The 20,564-nt window shown below is 40.1% G+C and overlaps 1 protein-coding gene across 11 annotated transcripts in view; it reads right to left on the minus strand.

Moving 5' to 3' along the window:
* The window catches only part of LOC307031982 (ecto-NOX disulfide-thiol exchanger 2-like), a 193,265-nt gene that overhangs the window by 58,288 nt on the left and 114,413 nt on the right, over nt 1-20,564 (minus strand). For all 11 annotated transcript variants that reach the window (XM_079669625.1, XM_079669632.1, XM_079669630.1 and 8 more), the window contains one exon: nt 8,755-8,889. In XM_079669625.1, coding sequence (XP_079525751.1) covers nt 8,755-8,889 — 135 coding nt within the window. The remainder of the gene's footprint in view (nt 1-8,754; nt 8,890-20,564) is intronic.

Genomic DNA, 20,564 nt, shown 5'->3' on the forward strand with positions numbered 1-20,564 from the left:
GTCTTCTTACTCATAGACTGTATACTCAGTAAAACATAATAAAACAAACATTTTAACTGAGGTACAGCATGTCCTACAAGACGTTATCTGTGCACTCAATAAGAGAGGGAGGAAGGGCAGGTCTCTTTGATTCTGTAGAAACTTCACTGGGGGATTAGAGTGCACAAGTCATGAGTCTTTGTGAAGCAAACAACAAAAGAAACCCGGGGCTGGGTCCACCCACACACACATGATCCTCCTCATCACGCTTGTCTAGGAGCTTCAGTCTCTATTTTCACTCATGGTAGAAAACGGAAATCCACAAACATCTCCGTGCCAACACCTGTTCCTTGTACAGTAACACGCTCGAGCACACATGCACACAAAGTCGGCTTCTAATACTATTCCACACATTCTCCTCTAACTTTCTACCTGATGTTCAACAATTCATTTCCTGGAGGTTTGTTCAAAGTAATTACATTTTGAGCCTGCCTTATCAATCTAGCGGGGAGAGAACTGACATTTGATTGTGTGAAGCTCCGGGCTATTAATGTCATCCTACTTTTTTTTCTCCCCGTCTCTCCCCCCCCCCTGATTTCCAGGGTAAACGTCCCTTCTAGCAGTCAGCAGTGGGTGGGTGGAGAGGGGGGGGGGGGGGTTTGAAAGGGACATGAACGATGCTGTGAGGCATGCTGGATAATATTCTCTAATGAGGCGAGGCTGCCACGCCACCTGGAACCCTACCAGTGGCTGAAATCTGCCGCTTTCAATATCTGTCAAAAGTCACCCTCTTTGCATTGCAACATCTCCGACTTCATTTCTCCTACAGGAACATAAGATACCCTCCGTGTTTAAAAAACGTATTCCATCTTATTTAATGATATCTAAATAAGAATCTGCTTCCTTATGTTGCCTTCCAAAATCAGTCTTCATAACCGGACACCTCCAAGCTCAAACTCCCATAACACATTTAGTCTTTCAGGACATCTAGCCACTTATCTAATATAGCTGACATGGATAGGAAGAACTGTCAGAAAGTCCCATTTCTGTAGCCCTATTACTCCTGCTGTATTTCTTTTCCCTAGACATACTGTATATCCACTCTGTCCTCCTACACACAGCCAAAAACCTCTGGCATCGTACCAGTGCTGCTTCTGAGCTGTCAGCAGAAAGGGACACGGCTTTCAGTGTCCAAGGATCGGAAAACGCTTACGGCATGGGAATGACTGTCAGCCAAAGTATTTCCTAATGTTAATCCAGGTGAACTAATGTGTGAAAATGAGAGGACTCTGATTCATATCCTGTGCCCTCTAGATTTACATGAGGAGCACGGTCTAGATGAATGGCTACGAGGCATGACACGTTTTCAAGTTTTCATATACACTGTGGTTTTGTGTCTGAGTGTGTATTTGTGTACAGTGGTGGAGGGGTATGTGGCAACCATGGGGAGAGAGATGAGGACGAGTGGGAAGCTGCAGACAAAGGAGTGGTTGTTTATTCAGGGAACTGTTGTCGGTCCCTGGAGCCTGCTTATCTATTCTCCAGGGTGTGTGTGTTTGTGTTCATTCATAAGAAGTGCATCTAAATTAATTCTGATAACCTTGCAAATAAATGTGTGCTAAATGCTGAATGTTTTTCTTTATGATGGTGGTGGTGGTGGTGGTGGTGGTGGTGTGTGTGTGGCCCTCACTATATTTCATGTGGGTTCCTCACATTTTTCTTTTGTTCAATGAGCGGTTTTGACTCAAAATAAGAGAAAAGAAAAGCCATCAAAACTCATCATTCCTCTGAATATAAACATCTATTATTATTATTATTATTATTATTATTATTAGAGAAGCATAGCACACAGGCATAAGATATTGTGCGGGGACTGGGCTGCTGTGGATTGGTAAGACAAAATACACTTCACTCCCAAGGTCAGATAAACACTAAAATGAGAAAAGCCTAGTAACTGAAAGAAAGCACTACTGCTGATTTTCTCTAACCCTGAGTGAAAAGTGGTTTGGCGCCTAAGGCTTCTTTTGTTGTGTGGAGAAATTCAGGAATGGGGATTGGATAGATTGCAATGGTCTCACTACAGCATGTCTTAAGTGAAACAATATAGCATTTCTCTGACCTTCATCTAAATGTTGTTCTTTTTCGGTGAAATACTGGATGTGTTCACTGAATGGAAGAATCTGAAATAGAGGAATCTCTCTTTAATTGAACTCCACACTGAGGCCATAACCTGCAATGAAGACTTTAAGAGCACTTCTCTAAACACGTATCTAAGACAGTGGGTGTTTCTCAATGTCGAGGACGCTTCCTTGGTAGGAAAAGTCTTCCGAGTCAGATCCTTCAGAAGCGAGGCAATAATCCTTCCTAGCCTCGGAAAACGAAGAATGGCGGAACAGGCTAACAGGTGTGCGTCATATGCGAGGCCCCGCCTTAAATGGAGCGCAATTTCTGCCAAAGATTTTGGAAATTGGTCCGTGCGCAAAGCGTTGTGTGGATTTTAAGACCGGAGGATAAACATGTGACGCCTTTCCCGCAACGAAGGATCCAAGGATCCTGGACATTAGAACAGTCCTTCGGCGGGACTCGATAACGTAGCATCCTTGAAATAGTGGCTCTGGAGGAGCCTTCCTCGACATTGAGAAATACCCACTGGTTCATTCTCCCAAGACAAACAACTCTAGGACCACTGGAGTCCTTGGATCATACCAAATGTGTGGAGAACCTATATATATATATAAGAATAATATAAGAACAGTTATTCAACACATACTGTCATGTATTTTATAATAAAAAACATCTTGGGAGGTCTGTATTTTGAGAGAAATAGAAAAAGCAGGAACTCTATAGCTTTACATCTGGTTCTGCTTACAGGCAGGAGGTGCTACAGAGAGCGCTGATGAAGGTTGTGCAGGGTGAACACTCCTGGAAAAGGATATAGTCTCACGGTCGCTCAGCTGTCAAATATGTAAAAACCAGATGTTGATTCTTGCCGTTACTGTCCACATTTCTGCTCTGTTCTCACAGTTCATTATATATATGGGATTTTACTCCCCAGCTTTAGGGCTTGCTAAGAGTAAGACATGACTTATGCATGCAATATTCATGACATAAAATCTATTTTAGAGCATCCGGAGATTTATTTTGTCCTCAATGTTGGGTTTGTAATAAGGGATGTGCCTTTTGGTGACATTCACTCAAAAGTAACTGTATCTACAATTTACAATTAACAAACAAAATAATACTAACTGTACATCTCAAGCCATGATCATACACTAAAACTTAAAATCTCAGACCACAATGAAAACCTCACAGGGACTTCTCAAGTTTTCCAATGCCACAGGAACTCTCTGGTCTGACTGAACTCTTGTATGCAAAGATAAACAAAGGTCACCTCACTGTTTACATCTTGGGGTTTGACAAAACTTAAACAACTTCATTCTATGCTCTGTGTTTGCAACACAGTCTGCAGAAAAGCACCAATCATCACAATTGAAACTGATGATGCATGTTATGATCCTAATAAAAAACAGAATCTCCCAGCTTCAGCTGCAGCTATAAAAGGGCAGAACCTCAAAATAATGCAAAACACTGCTCCTCTAGAGATATGCCAGACCCTACTCCGCCCTAAACAGATTCCTTACATTCAGCGGTTTCCTGAAGACTGGCACAATTTGGTACGCGTTTGTTCCAAGATCGGGATTTCACGTTTTTATTTTTGAAGATGGGTGGGGGCTTGAATTTTCTCTGGTTTTCCCCTTCATGTCATGAGGTTTCTTGGAGGGGACAGCTTGGGCTGGGTCAGAATCACAAAGACTACATTTTCCTTGGAGGCCTTGATAATCTCTCTTAAAGGCAACACCCTTTCTCCTCATATTGTTGAGGAAAACAGACTTCAAGCAGAAAAACAATATTCCCTGGCATAAGCAGGGAATACCTCTTCCAGGACAGAAAGAAATTCAAAACTGCAGATATGCAGAGACAACAGAAGTATGTAGCTTTGGTATAAAGAGACAGAATGACAATATAGAACAAATTAAGTACAAAGACAATAAAAGATTATGAATCAAACAGGACGTCAAACTCCTCTGTTCTTTGTGTACTAACTAGTATATAGTACAAACAAACCTGACTCATGCCTATAGCCTGAGTTCAAACTCCCCTTCTATCTAAACACTTCCCTAACACAAACATGTAACAATAACTTTCTAACATACACAACCAGGTCCCGGCCCATCTATAGAAATAAAACTGTCATCAATGGAGACGTGCAGCGGGCTCTGTAAAGCTGCAGATTGTTCGAGGCTCTGCCCACAGTGCTCTGTTTATCCAGCTGTCGATCTGAATAAATCCACTTGGCTGGAGGCAAGGAAAGACTTGGTGGTGAAAAAACACATTGTAGTCTAGTGGATGAGACAGAGGCAAACTGTAATGTGTCAGGCTCTGGCAGTCTCTTTAATGAATAAGCCTGAAACTGACACATGAAGAAAAACACTTAAAGCTACATGAAGGAAACATGGGACCAACAGTTCAATTGACAAACAGACTTAAATATCAAATGGCAAAGGACAAAGAGCGGGACAGTGAAGTCTCTCCTGTTGTTAAGAAGTGAAACCAAAAGGAGACAAGATGATGTTCAGTCATGATGGAGAATCAATAAGTAATCCATGTGGATTACTCCAATGGCACAAGGTGCTCTGGTAACAAGCCCAGGCTGCAGAATAAACTGAACATAGTCAGAATAAGACTGTCATGCAAAACTATGGGCCTGGAGGCTTTGTGTTCACAGAAATCTCATGAAGTACATCCAAAACAGAACTGAATAGTTTATACAAGATGCATTTATCAATTATTATTATGGCATTCTTGGAAGCTAATCGAGAGCTTAAGTGGATCTCTTCCAACGTATACATTTCTTCTGGGCTTTGCCAAGTAAAGTTCATTTCGCTTGAGTGAAGTAAAACATGCATGGGTGGAAAATACAACATAATATATATTTGTGTCATATGTTACATTCCTTTAGAGTCTGGAAAGATGTTAAGAGAGCAGCATATTTGTGAGATGTATACATGCAAGTATTGTCATGTCCCATCTGGGAGAGACGAAATAGCTTTAAATAATGTTATAATTACGTGATATAAATAAATTAGGTAATTACTTTATTTTATTTTATTGATCCTTCCTAAATCCTGTCCATTTCGCTCAGTGCTACAATAACAGTAAATCAAACTTGGTATCAGGTGAACACTCGTGAAGACGGCTTTAAGATGTATCCGAGGCACTGTAAAAAGCAGTGTGTCGAAAGTGTTTTGTTTGAAACATTCGCAAAAATGAGTTTTTCCTAATCTGAAGAGTGGATCAAGGAGTTTGCTGTAGACCTTCTTGTTGGCTAAACAACAACAACATCATCACCACAACAAAACCTGCTTCTGTTAATGGCTAACATATATACAGTATGTGAAGTCTCTTTACATTTTCGTCCCAATCTTTACAGACGGATTACATTGCATTGGGTATCATGATTTATGTTAGCAAAACGCTAGCTCATTTTGAATCTAGAGGAGTTGGTCTGATGTTAAAACATGTCAGCCAGGCTCCCTTTAGTCTTTGGTGTGTTCAAGAGATTTGGTTTCGGACATATTTGATTCAATTCAATAAATTGACGCTTATGATATGGCTCAAAAATGTGAACAATTAGCTTATTCTTGTTTTCTTTTCCTGGTCGTCGATTCTTATCTCAAAGTTCCAGGATTAAAAAGGGACAAACTTCAACTGTAAACTTTTTAGATCTTATGTGAAGAAAGCTTCAGCAACTGGAAAACCAATTTTCTAAACTTAATCAGAAATGTTCAGTTTACTGCCTAGTTGAAAATAAATTAAAGTTTACTAGCATATTCTTTATTGGGGGAGAAGAAAATGCAACATGTGCAAAGCTTGTGGCGGTTTCTACAGGGCAGATCTGTTAAAAACTGCCCTTACTAGAATGTTGAGCGATTTCTAGTTTGGCAGATAGCTTAACAATGTCTTTAATAAACACAGCACACACATACATCCTTCAAAATCCTTTGAATTAAGGACTCAGGCCTTGGCAGAATTTGAAGGATACTCTACATTGGAATAGTGGTGGGATTCGATGACGTGACATCCCACCGCAGGAATTTGGTTGTTTAGGGACCCATACTTGACAGTGACAAACTCTCTCTGTCTGGCTACGTGCAACCCTGAAGTAACTTTTGCTGTTATTTATTTGGATATACACAATGTCTTACTTCCCGACGGGAATGTCAAAGTTCTTCCTGTCGGCTTCTTGAAAGCGTATTGCTTCAGGCATCGGGCGAAACAGGACCACAAGTGACGGAGTTGCCATGATTTTTTGTCAAGCTTTTCCAACCTAGCAACGGTAACTAGAGTGTGTGTGGGTGGGGGGGTTACTTTGTTGTTGGATTGGCTACACATCCCTCTTACAGTACGTACTGATGGAGCCAGAGGAGCATGTCAGGGTGACTCACAGCAGTAAAGAGTGTAAGGAGCTCTGCTCTGTGGGAGCAGATGAGCAGCATGCTTTAATGTGCCTCTGGGTTTCAGAGGCTGACTCAGCAGCAATGAGATATAAATGAGATGTTGGGTAATTTAGATTGTTGTGGGAGGGAGCAAGTGAGGAGGGGGAACAGGAAAGGAGACAGAAAGGAAGCAGTGGAAAAGGTGGGGAAACACCAGCTGTTAGTCAAGGTGATGTATGAGGGAGGACACAGCTGTCCTCTTGAAATGTCTCCTCCCTCTCCATCACGGTCTCCTCATTACATGTTAGACGCTTTTATCCCAAGCAACTTACATACTCAATACTGTGGGCAATCCCCACAGGAGCAATTCTCCCTTCTTCCCTCTCTATACTCCCCCTCTGAAACTGGATGTGTGTCCCTAGTTGAGGCTGTAAGGCCCTGCACATAAATGGTAAACCCACACAGGGCAGTTTAATCATTTTCTCTTGATGAGGGCTCTTCACAGAGCTGTGTGGGTGTGTACAGACTGTGGTTGATTGACACCTCACTGTGAACAATACTTCTGACACCTTTGTCTTTCTTATTACCAAAGAGGTATTACAATTACTATTAAAGTTAAAATATCTTATCTGAAGCATCACATTGTTCAAAACTTGATAAGACATTACAAATCTAGTTTATACTATATATAGTTTATAAACATAACATTGAAAGTAAACAGAACAGCCCAATTTTGACCAATACATGCATCCCTAGCACCTGGTTTTAAGTGTGCTTGAGGCCTAAACAGACAGAGGGTCTGAATAAATGTGAGAGCAGTTTACCTGACCTTTCTTCCAGCAGGTGTGTTCAACATCACTAATTGCTGAAACGATTCATGCATGCCAGTTTCAGGGCTCTGGTGATGCACATGCTGTATCACTGGCAGGGCTAAATGACACACTTAAAAAGGAAAACAGCATCATCAACGTTATAAGTTACATCTGGGATTTTCCCGCTGTAGAAGGTTCAACTATCTGCTGTAAAAAGACCTTAAAGCACTGCAAATAAAACCAAGAGTAGGAAGTTGGAACAGTCGGTTCAAACTTCAGGGCTCTGACACATTCAGTGCGAGCTTCTTCAGAAACACAGACATACGATTGGTTTGGACACACTGGAAAGATAGATACATGTGTCGAGGATCCAACCCTCACCTCTACACCAGGTTCAGCTCCTCTGCTGTTCCTGCACTATTCTCTCTCTCTCCTCAGTGAAAAGGCTTTTGTTTACCATTTATGAAATACACCAGACCTGAGCGTGTGTGTGCGCTTCACTTAATATTTCTCGAGGAGTGCATTTGGGAGACAGTTCGTCTCCAAGCGAGTATGTGTGTGTGTGTGTGTAGTAGCATCTACACACACACATATGCCTGGCATATTTCAAATATGAAAGTGCATTTCAGCTAAGAAGTGGGAAGTGATTTATAAAAGGCTTTAGGAAGAGGCTTTCCACTGGAGGGTAGAGAAAGCCATGGCAGAGTAACTCTTCAGAGGTGGAGAGTGGGAGGGTGCTGCTGAACCTAATGTAAAAGACAGCAGAGCAATCGGTGCGGCTGCATATCTTAGTGGCAGATCAGAATACAGTAGCTCAACCTTGTGCTTCCTAGATGCTCCTTGAGGTTTTATAATATAAGATAAAGAATCCGATGGATACAATGGCATTGTTTTAATTCCCACAAATGTGTGGTTACCAATTGTTAAACAGATGCTATTATATGACAATATACTGTTTCATGATAACGTGCTGAGCTCAGCTCTCTGTTGTGAACATAACCTGCTATCGAGTATATCATTAAATAAAGCAGTGGAAATGAGTAAGTTATATATGTTTATGTCTTTGTTCTGTTGCTCTAAAGTCATGATAACTAAATGACATGAGTGGCAGGGGTTCATATTCTACATTAATTTCAGCTTGGTGGCAATTACAGTTTACAATTTAAGGACATTAATGGCACCAAAGATTATTTATTATTCTTAAGGTAAGACAACGAGACTTTGGAAACAACAACTGAGGTTTTAGATTTAGATGATTTCCTTTAGGCCGTCTATATACATTTGGAAAAATACAAACGTACAGTAAAATAATCCTAACATTTCTCCTCTAATGAAATGAAAAGAGAGTAAAAATATGTGTCAATAAAAGCCAAATTCAAAAACTCAATTATTACCCTCCAGTGTCTCTGCTGGTAGAAAAAAGCTAATTCTGGTTCTTTCTTTGTGAAGCTTGGGTAATGTTGTACCTGGCATGAGTTGCTGTCCACTGATCCCGATGGGAGGCATCCCCAGGTTGTTCATGGCTGTCGCCCAGGCGTTGGGGTCGGACATGGGCATCGTCATCGATCCATTGGAGTCCATTGTCATGTTACAGATCCCCTCTGCAGAAAGAAGGGGGCAAGAGAGAAGGGTCAGTCTCATTCCTGTCGGCTATAAATCACCATGATAGAGGGTCATGCCAGAAGAGGAATCGTTTTAAGGTTCAACACTGAGGTAGAAGATTTTTTTCCAACAGCGTGTTGCTGTCATGGCATCTCCAGCCGCCTCCTCTCTATAAATCCTTGTTACATTTTCTGTCCTGTCTGAGGAGAGAGGAGAGCAGAGCGTTCTGTGACCCAGCAGTCAGTCTGACAGCACAATGACTTCAACAACACTGTCATTAAGAATCTTTTCATCATGTTGTTGCTGTTTGTTCAGTTTTTGCACCGAGGTTAAAAAGCCTAGCCTCTTGACACTTCCAGTCTCCGTGTCCTGCACTGGAAGTCCATTCCAAATGCTTTGTTTATGACAAAAATATCACAATCTTGCTTAACACAAGCAGATAAAAAAATAGCAGAGCATTCAGATATCTACACAAAAACACCAATGAAACATCTGAGCCAAACAATAACACCGTAAAAAACAAGATTATCCTGGCACTAAACACAAATCCTGACGCTATCATGCATTTGCCAAGAGCTCTGCTACTAAACCTGGGAGAAATCTCCAACTTAACATGACAAATAAACTCACATCACCTCAAACACACAACCCCAGACTCATGGTTTTCTGCCAAGTGTTGCATAACAAATCAAACACATTAGATCCCCATCATAAAGACCCTGCAGTAAAGTCAACAGGAACGCATCCTACATCCACCAGCGGCTCATTCTCCCGTCTGCTGTCTATTTCACAGCTCTAAATGCTCTTTAATTCTCTCCTCCGGTCGCCCTCTTTCTCTCTGACAGACCTGTAAATTGCCCTGACTAGCTGGCTGAGCCAAGCTGCCCTCATCTTTCCTGATGCCAAAGCCAACACCAATGTTAATAATGAGAAGCGCTGCACCCTGCACACACTTCACACCTCAGAAGGTCTGTGGCAGGGCCCACTGTGGAGGCAACGCTCGGCTCTGTGTATAACCGTGTGTGTCTGTCTGCACAACATCTCCTCCACTGGTATTCCTGGTGTTCAGACACAGCTGGCAGAGTGTTATAATGTTGTTTGCCTCTCTGCCTCCCTCTCTGAGCTGCTAATTTTGGAGCTGCATGCTGTCACTGCTGTGGAGAGGCCTGATAAAAGAGCCTGTGTGTTTGTCGCTGTGATAATGCTGCTGATGAGGACTTCGAGGGCTGGTAAACTACCTCAACCCTATTAACTGGGGACAGTTTGGAGGACTTATAATGAGGGAGCGGAGGAGTGGTGGCGAGCTGCTTTATAGCAGTTTTATTTCCGTTTACAGTACATTAACTGCCGTCACTGCAGTGCTTTAGGGATACACTCACTCAGCGTTTGACTGTTGAGTCCTTGCTGGGTTTAACAAATAATGATGAGACGGGCAAACAAAACAATATGTTGTGGATATCATGAATAATGACATCGCATTTTAACATGATCTGGGATTTGGTCATTGGAATATTGAGACACATCTGAAACGTGGACTTTTTTAGGACCTAAAAGTAGTTCCTGTCATTGAGACAGGCTTCTTTAATCTTCAATAAAAACAATATCAGAATCCGGGCTGAAAGGTAACTCTTTTTTTCATCAATGACAATTATTATATGATAAAGTTATACATTTGTGATTTAGTTTCTTGGATATCAATAAACAGTGAAAACAGTGCATCAAATATCCCATGGCCCTAATTGTTTGTGTTTGGACCACTACAAAAATATTCAGTTTACAGTGATATAGAACCTTTACCAAGGTGGATCCTACAACATAGGTATTTTTCTTTGATTGCTTGACCTGTTATCAATAATGTTGCCTAATCATTTTGGTTTTATAAACATTTTGTTTCCATCCATCCATCTTCTCCCGCTTATCCGTGGTTGGGTCGCGGGGGTAGCAGTCCCAAACTTTCACCTTACCCCTAAGGGAGACGCCAGCCACCCTGCGGAGAAAACCCATCTCGGCCGCTTTTATACGCGATCTGGTTCTTTCGGTCGTTACCCTCACCTATGGTCACATTTAGTTTCAGTTGAGTCAATTTCCCACTGTGCACACCAAGTTATTTAACCAATAAATACTTTATCAATTGATTTTCCTCGAAAAGGATCTCTATCAGGATATACCTACCGGTATATTGATTTATTGGCGCAAGTCAGATGTTTGATAAACCATATAGATTACCACAACTGATTTTGTCCTATAACAATAATGTATATTACAATAACAACAGTTATTCACAGAACTCTATCCTGGAAAAATATGATCCTGCTATTTAGAAAAACAAAATGTCCATGTGTCTTCCTGTTTAATCTATCAAATTGTGAGTCAATAGGCAAGCAGGAATTGGCCTTTGATGGGAAATCATTGTAGGTCAATGGCCTTAAAAAGACATTTCAGCAGAAGTAGTTCCTGTCCGTCACTGGAGGGCAGAGTTCTTATGTAAAGACTCCCATTCAAAGCCCACCACACTTGACTGTACAGTAAGTTTTGGGACACGTACACTCCTCTGCAGTGGCCTTCAGACGCTGCTGATGACCATCGTGCACCCTTCACTTCCTCCTTCTGCCCCCGTGCTCTCACATTCATTAAGTGCATCTTATTCCCTTGTCTCCCTCTTTCTCTGTTTCTTTCTTTCTTTCTTGCCCGTCCTACATCGACTCAACTGCCATCCATTGTCTCGTTTTTTTCCCAGCGCACACAAACGCTCTATTTCCTCCATGAATCAATTAAACTTTTCCGTCTTGCAGCTCTGTGCATCAATCACTGAGGGCTTTTGATTTCAGTCTGGCAAAGTGACCTTGAGGGCAGGAGTCAGCCTTGGCCCCCCTTAAAGGAACCATCCTATACAATCATGTCAATATATATAGAGCTGAGGGAGGAATAGCAAACAGCTGCTAAGAAACCAACAGGGATACGAGCTCACACACACACACACACACACACACACACACACACACACACACACACACACACACACACACACACACACACACACACACACACACACACACACACACACACACACACACACACACACACACACACACACACACACACACACACACACACACACACACACACACACACACACACACACACACACACACACACACACACACACACACACACACACACACACACACACACACACACACACACACACACACTGTTAACCTTGCCTGAGGGGGAATAGGAGATAGGAACAATACAATGAGGGATAAAGGTTGGTAAATATTTTTGAAATAAAATCATGGACTAGAGCAGGGGTCCCCAATCTTTATTGTGCCAAGGACCGGCAGATACATTAAAAAAAATTCGCGGACCAGTTGTCAATTCTGTCAATTCCATTCTGATTGTCTGATTTTAATATTTACTCACCAGCAGGTGGCAACCGAGGCTAATTGTATTTAACAGCCTGAAGAAATACCAATATGCATCCAAAACATATTAACAACGTTTAAAACCAGGATACAATTAAAACAAAAAATTAGGACCGCTTTACAAATATTAATATAATATATAATATAACCTAATATAGGTGGCAGCAGTGGCTAATTGTATTTAACAGCCTGAACAAATAATAGAACAATATGCATACAAAACATATTAACACAGTTTAAAACCAGGATACAATTAAAACAAATTAGGACCACTGTACACATATTGATATAACTGAAATGTCAGTGAGACCCCTGGGCTTGTTTGCCAGCAATAATAACGTCATACCGGGGCGTTCGTTCCGGTGCACTCCGACAGCATTTAGCACTACATTGAGATTAAGACTAAACTAACTTAGTTTGGGAACACCCACATACCTATGGAGTTGGCCAGATGTGTGTAAATTACTATTCATGGTAATTTGAAAACAAATGCCGTTGTTGGACACACACAAACACACCAAACATACACACACACAGCGGAGCTGAGCAGAGCACATACACACACACACACACACACACACACACACACACACACACACATCATGCACCTTTGTGACCGGACATTTCCTTCATACAACGAGTAATAGGGGGAATAATCGGGCCGTTCGATGTGTGTGTGTGTAGAGGTGTGTGTGGTTGAAACGTAGCAGCCTGCAGTGGGGAACACAGTGAAGGCGGTGTGTATGCGCTGGTGCTGCACTTCTCAGAGGCTGCCTCCTGATGCTGCAGCCATTTCATGAAGTGAAGGAAGCTTTACAAATAAAACAATAGCTCTACACCCCTGGCCGCAATGTCCTTAAAATTAAGTCAGAGTTCGAAATATATCTAAAATAATGTATGCACTGCCATTCCCCCTCAAACATAACAGTCTGCGATTAAACGGTTGTTTCCTGTGTGCTCCACTTCCTATTGGCGCACCACCTGTAACTTTCTCTGCGCACGAGAGGCTTAGACCTTATGCTAACCAATTTTGATTTATTTTGTATGTTTTGGATGAAATAATATGACTGTTATAAAATAAAAATAAAAATATTTATTTTGATAAAATATTTTTATATATTTATAATTCTGCAAATATTACGATAAACTCACAGCTATTTCGCGGCCCGGCCCGGCAGTAACACCTCTGCGGCCCGGGGGTTGGGGACCCCTGGACTAGAGCACTCCGCTTTGCTGTTTTGAAGGCAACTGTCTGACAGGATTGATAAGTACCTCGTTGAATCCCATCATTTACCTGTGTATTGCAAGGTCAAATGATAAGACTAAGTAAAATGAATGGTGATGAGATGAAAATAAGACTTATAATCAGCTTATGGCTCTATTTACCTCAAGATCATGCTAAAAATTTCCAAATATATTAACAGAACAATCTAGTTATATGTACACCTCATGACTAAACACTTTAGAGGCAAGCTTGAAGTCTGGGTAAGCCTGTAGCCAACTATTTTGATAATTTATCAGTAGTTTGAATGGACTTTTCAAAGAAATATGCACTCAATTATGTGGTTCTATTTTTAAAATGTGAATATGATCAAGTGTTTTTCTTTGTTCCTTGTATGATATTAACTTTGCATTGTTTGTGCCTTGAGAAAAAAGTTCTTTGTCTGGAAATTGTGATGGACATATCATTTCTAACTCCACACCGGACCACCATGAGATACCCTTCAGTGTATTTTGCCCATGGCAATTAAAGCGATAGTGTTTTTGATTCAGTCGGGGCCCACACCAGCCCGAGGCGTTCCTGATACTCCCTCTCTGCGGGCTGTGACTGGCTTTTAGCTCCCCTAAAAGCTCCCCCAGGAGGCAGATAGGAAATTAAGTCATTTTAAGGCCCATTGGCCGTAAGCCCCAACAGCAGGCAGAGAGACGCCGGGGGCCGTTTAGTCTAAAATGCAGAAGGTTTTAACAGCTAACTACAGGTTTATTACAGCCCCTAGAGAGAGAATTAAGGAGACAGCTGAAAAGATGAGGGATGGAGACAAATAGACAAATAATAAAAGGTTATTTTTGTATCGACAGATGTGATACTGACGAGACAAAATTACAAAAACAATAGCGAGATATAAAATAGAAGCTACCTCAAATTAAACTTTGAACATTGCAGCAATGAATAAAGTGCGGAAACTTGATGATAGTCATTAGCACAGAGTAGGAATTTTAAAAACCTACAATTAGTGCGTAATATAATGTCAACACCGCACACAAAGTGGCTGAGCAGATGGATGAGCGCAATTAAGTTTCAGTACATGTCTTCCAACCAAAGAAAATCTAAATAATTGTTGCTGAATGGTTTCTGATTCTGAGTCTGAGAAACATTATTGGAGGAGAAGTATGCCATTTTCCATCTGGGATGATATGTGAAGAGCTTTTTCTAATGCAATGAAAGCATTTTATGGAAAAATTGCCTTCGGTGCACATTTGCCTATTTGACCTTAGAGCTGAATGCAGCTGTGTTTGTGTAAGTATGTATCTGAGCGGGAAGGTACATCAGAAGAGGCCTTCAGGGTCATCTTGGAAAATAATGATCATGACAAAGTGAGAAAAAAGCTTGAGCAAATCCAAATAAGATAAGTGGAAAACATTAATCAGAGAACAATTTCTACAATTTAATCTGTGATGACATATCTAATCCTACTGTAACTAGCGAAATGTGCTCTTAATAACACTTCAATTACTTATGTCACACACACACACGTCTCACACACACACTTTAATAATGTATGAGTGCCCTTCTCTCCGCTTCTTTGATCTGTTAATTATGATAAAACTGGTAAGGGTCTGGTGATTAGCGATGGCACAGTGAAGAGTGCCCTGAGTGTTATATTACACCACATCTCATTTAGGACCAGAAGAGAGAAGACAACAAAGTGAAGATGTAAGGATGACAGAAGAAGCCTGAAGACAGCCCGGCCTCATGGGACTTTTGAAAAAAGGTTTTAACTTGGGAGAAATTCCCTCTGTGCCACTTCTCTCTCAATCACCTCGATATATTCTGATGAATAAATATGTTAATAAGTATGGAGTTCACAGAGTTTGACAAGGACTGCTTTAGAATGCAGATCCTGCCAAGAAGGAGACGGCTGCTGACCACACGTAACACCTCATCATCTACTGCGTTGGTTATTACTATGGTAGGAAAACAGCTTGCAAAGTGTGTCTTTCTGAATGTTGAATGTCGTTGAATGATTAGTAAATGTGGTCAATAAGACAATATTTATTTGAAAATAATTGTAATGGTCTACCACCAGACAGCTCCTTCTGCGACAGGCTGCTGCACCCCAGCTGTCACATGGAGAGATACCAGTGGTCCTTCCTTCCTGCAGCGGTCAGACTATACAACCAGCACAGCCCCTAGCAGACCCCCCCTCCCCTGCACACACCACAACACAGACTACAGTATATCACCTCTTGCTGCTAAATACCAATCAACTATGTGCAATATGTGCAATATATATACATGCCGTTAATAACTGTGTAATTTATAACTGGCTGCTAAATCCTTAGAACCGTTACAAGGTGTGTGTTTTTTTGCATTTTGTATCTTGTACATTTTGTAACTTGGTGGAGTTAAATACCATCAAACTATGTGCAATATGTGCTATATATGCAATATATACATATACATATGCCATTAATAACTATGTAATATATACCTGGCTGCTAAATCCTAAGAACTGTTACAGGATTTGTATTTTGGAAAGTATTTTTCTTTTACTTTTATTTTTTACATTATATTTGTATTATATCATAACTTAGTACTTTTTTCTTAACATAGGTAACATTAAGCTGTCTGTTGCTTTTTCCTGCTGTAACGATGCACATTTCCCCTCTGTGGGACTAATAAAGGTATTCTGATTCTGAAACTGTTTACTCCTTTAATACCAAGGGCTTATTGGGCCTATATCGAGGAACAGATTTGACCATGATTCTTTTACATCAAAGTGATTACTTTTTGATACATTAGATAAATGTATCGTAAAGTGGTAAAAACAATCCTCTGATCTAGTTATTTTACCCATAGACTGATATCGCAGAAAAAGATGTATGAGGACATTAATTGATATTGCGATATATAAAAACTATGGTATGCCTGTGACACAAGATTTTCATCAACATACTACACTGTAGCTATGTTTGTTTCACAAGTAAAGAACCTTGAACTACTTTACTAATTATCTTAGTTACTACATGGCACTTATTCAGGAAGACCATTTTCAACAACTATGAGGCCATTAACTATGATTTATTTCTAAGTAAACTCCCAATGACTGCTTGTTGATAATAAGTAAGGAAGTTGTTCTGAGTATAACTTAGTATTAAGATTGTATCGTGCTGTATTTAGTAAGGACCTCATAAGGTTGTAGTGCACGAGTGGCAGCGTCCAGGGCTGAGAAATGAAGCAGCAGTTGCAGCAGTAGAGTGCCATAATGGATTTACTAAGTGTGAAGAGAAGGCAACTGGAAACCTGTGTGGGTTAATAAGTGTCAAACCTCTTATGAATTAGTTATGAGCAAAGATCTCACTGTAGAATTATTTAAAGTCAACAGTTTTAGTTTTGTTTCATGAAAAATGACCACATTTAAGTGTTTTAAAGGAGAATGACTATACTTATGGTACTACCTCTTTATAAGGCCCATATTGAGCAAAGCATATTATATTTTATTTACAAAACGTCCTTACTTATTATCAGTGAGCAGCTTTTAGAGGGTATTGAAGGAAAACTATTAGTTAATGGTCTAGTAGCTGTTAAATATCATAAGGCAGATACGGCATTGACAGCATGATTTATAACAAATATAAAGCCAATGTGCCTTCGTATAAGCAATTAGTTAATGGTGAATATGTAACTTACTATAAAGTGTTACCGCTTATATCAGGGGTGTCAAACTCAATTTCATTGCGGGCCACATTCACATTATGGTTGCACTCAAAAGGCCGGTTGTAACTTTACAGTAAGACTATATAAAAATACATATATAAATATTTAATATATATAAAATAATGTATTATATTACATTATTGCCTCTGCATTGGATTATTTTTGGATAGGGTAATAACTTCATAATTAACTATGTCTGAAAGCAGAAGTCTAGGGCAAATAATTGCAATTCTCTTCAGTAAGAATGTCACAAAATGATTTAAAAAGAAAAGCCAAATTCTGAAAAAAAGTTACATTTAAAAAATAAAAGTAAAATTCTGAGAAGAAAGTCAAATTTGAGATGCATTGTGGGACATGTAGTTTATGGGCAACGTGCTTCTGCAAAGTAGCATGTAACTGTATAATAAACATATCATATTTTTTGCAACCTAAAATGAAGTCGCGGACCGGATTTGGCCCCTGGGCCTTGAGTTTGACACCCCTGGTTTATATCATCCACTGACACTAATCTATGTGTAAGGGACTTTGCACCAGCAAAGGCAGTATGAAGAAGTTATCGAAAAACAAGGATGTAAACAAAGCTTATATATAGTCTGTTTTATAGTCTGTTTAAGGTCAGCACAGATCATACTGGTAGTTACCAGGAAACTCCACATGTGACCATTAGATTGACAGAAATCTTTTATGAGATATTTTGTAAATAACTAATAGATTAGAGAGGCTTAACAATGTAAAAACAGAGGGTTCTGCCTGTTGAATGGCTGCCTCTAATGTCATTACTAAAACTAAAGAAAAATAAATGGCTTTATACCGTTACAGAAGTGTTTCTATTACCCTCCAAAACAGGGTGAGAGACCTCAGGGTGTTCCTGCTCAGGGAATTTGAATAGGGCTATACCTTATTCAAACTTTTTTTATGCACCCTTGAAAATGTGATTATTTTACTAAGTACCTGAAGACCTGCTGAAAAAGAGTGTCATGCAAACACAAGACTGCTTTGAAAATAAACACATTGCCCTGTTATGGTTGGAAATGGATGTATGTTGATTGTGTGTGTCTACAGGTAACCAGTGCTTTAGCGAGGTGGTGGCAGCAGAGGTTGTCAAATCAAATCACTGTCCCCCAAATTGGATTGGAAAAACTAACCTGAACCCAATCTACAACCGAGGTGACTGAAACTCCCAACTCTGACAAAACACTAAAAGAGTAATGCATATCTAAACCAGATTATAGTCCAATCATGTGCTCACGCTAATAAAAATGCGACCACTTGTGAAACTCATGATTAAGTCCTGTGAGTCAAAGGGAACCAAATCCTCCACATCCTCCATAGGATTGAGAGTATTCATTAACACTCTCATGTGAATATGATCAATTAACTTCTTTACCTGTCCCACTTGATTAATACATCCATTCCAGCAGATTGCACACACATTCATTTAGATCTGAAGAAGACATGTCAGTCTTTACCTGATCAATGACAAGCAGAGCGGTCGCAAATAAAAACCTCATCAAACTGCCAATCACCTGAAAACCAATCAGCAACAATCAACTATAGCACGTGGGTTAGCAATGCTGCGGACACATTGCATCTGCTTCCCATTGACAGCTAATTTTCCCGTTTATCTTTTGTGCTACACTGCAGTGAATAATCCTGATCATGTGTTGGCCTGAGTGTGAAAATATAATTATATTTAAATATCTTAATTCTAGCTCTGAGATACATTAATGTAGCTTTTCTTTTATCTGTGAACATGCTCGTAGCCCACTGCTGCAGAATCCAGAGTTCAACAAAAGCTGCTCTTGCTGTTACAACGTCTTCATTAAACCTGCTGAGGTTCACTCTCATATGCATTCATCCCAACAAATCACCCACATTCCGAGGGATTAAATAATGCTGCTGGAATAATACACCAAGAAGTTAAAGCTGCTTTGTCATAACTCCAACAATCGTTATACAGCAACTACAGCTAAATGCTTAATTATAATTCCCTAGATTAGATTAAGCGCTTGGCTTGCAAAAACGCAGAAGAGGCCTCTTAAAAAACATATTGCCAGAATACCTCTTTGTGATGAAGCAAAGACTATTGCAACACTGGTGCACATCTAAAGCTGCAGAGCCCATGGGATATTTCAAATGCTTTTATTATTGAGGAATTTATAATATTTTACATGTAAGGAAAGAGAAAAAAAAAAAGATATGCACAGTGGACAACAGTCTTTATCTGACTATCTTACTGAAGTCTTATCTTTTCAGATAGTTATAGCACACAACCTCAAATTCTATTGCCTTATCAGGAGCTATTTCTATACAAATGGAGCACAGGCACTTGTGTTTGTGTCAGTGTTGTCAAGGAGGAACATCCGTTCCTGGACAGGAGCATGACTCTCTCCTTTCTTATCGGGCTGAGAGAGGTGACAGACAAGAACAGATTACTCCGATATCCGGAGGTGGGGAGAGAGCGAGGGATGAAAGCGCATGAAAGAGAAAAAGAACCGATATCTCAAACAGCTCTGTAACCTCAGCACATCAATACTATCAAAGTACTCTAAATAATATGATGTGGGACTTTCTGTGAAATCTATAATGCAACAAACAGGGCATGACTATGAAATGTCACGTCTGTAAAACTGGTGTTTGGTGAAGGAATCAATGAATGCTACCTGCCACAGTGCCTGGTGAGCGTTCAGAAATGCAACATTTGTGATGGTGGCTGCATCGTGAGGATGAAGTGTATCCAGCAAAGTGCCAAGGTGGTTGGAGGTGGCAATAACACCTCCACTGCTCCGAGCATTTCGATTTATAATTTTTTTGATTGGTCGGAATAAATAAATGATATGTTGAGGTGAAATGTATTAATATCTTCACCAATTTTCTTACGAACCAAGAAAGTCCTCCAGTCCTTCCACAAAATGTGTGTTACCACTCCTGAGGCAGAGCAAGAGTCTTCAACTTCTTTAAAAATATGTTTACATAGTAATCAGTATTCTGGAGCAAGCTGTGGTTAGCCTCCTCACAGGATGGACACCATGGGGAAAGTTTTAGTTTCTATAAAGCTCATATTATCGCTCATTAAATAATACAATCTATGACTTCAAATCAATCTCAATATCTGCTACTTATGTAATGAATTATGAACTGCATGCTACATAATATTGTTTATGTATAATGACACAATCCTGTAGCCCCCAAAAGGTAAAAGTCAAGAATTGACATTAAATAAGCTTATTAATAATAACGTAGGGCTGGGAGATATGGAGAACATCAAATGTCAAATTATTTCTGACCAAATAATGGGATATTGCTACAA

The sequence above is a fragment of the Notothenia rossii genome (genome assembly GCF_949606895.1).
Source record: "Notothenia rossii genome assembly, chromosome: 3".
NCBI lineage: Eukaryota > Metazoa > Chordata > Actinopteri > Perciformes > Nototheniidae > Notothenia > Notothenia rossii.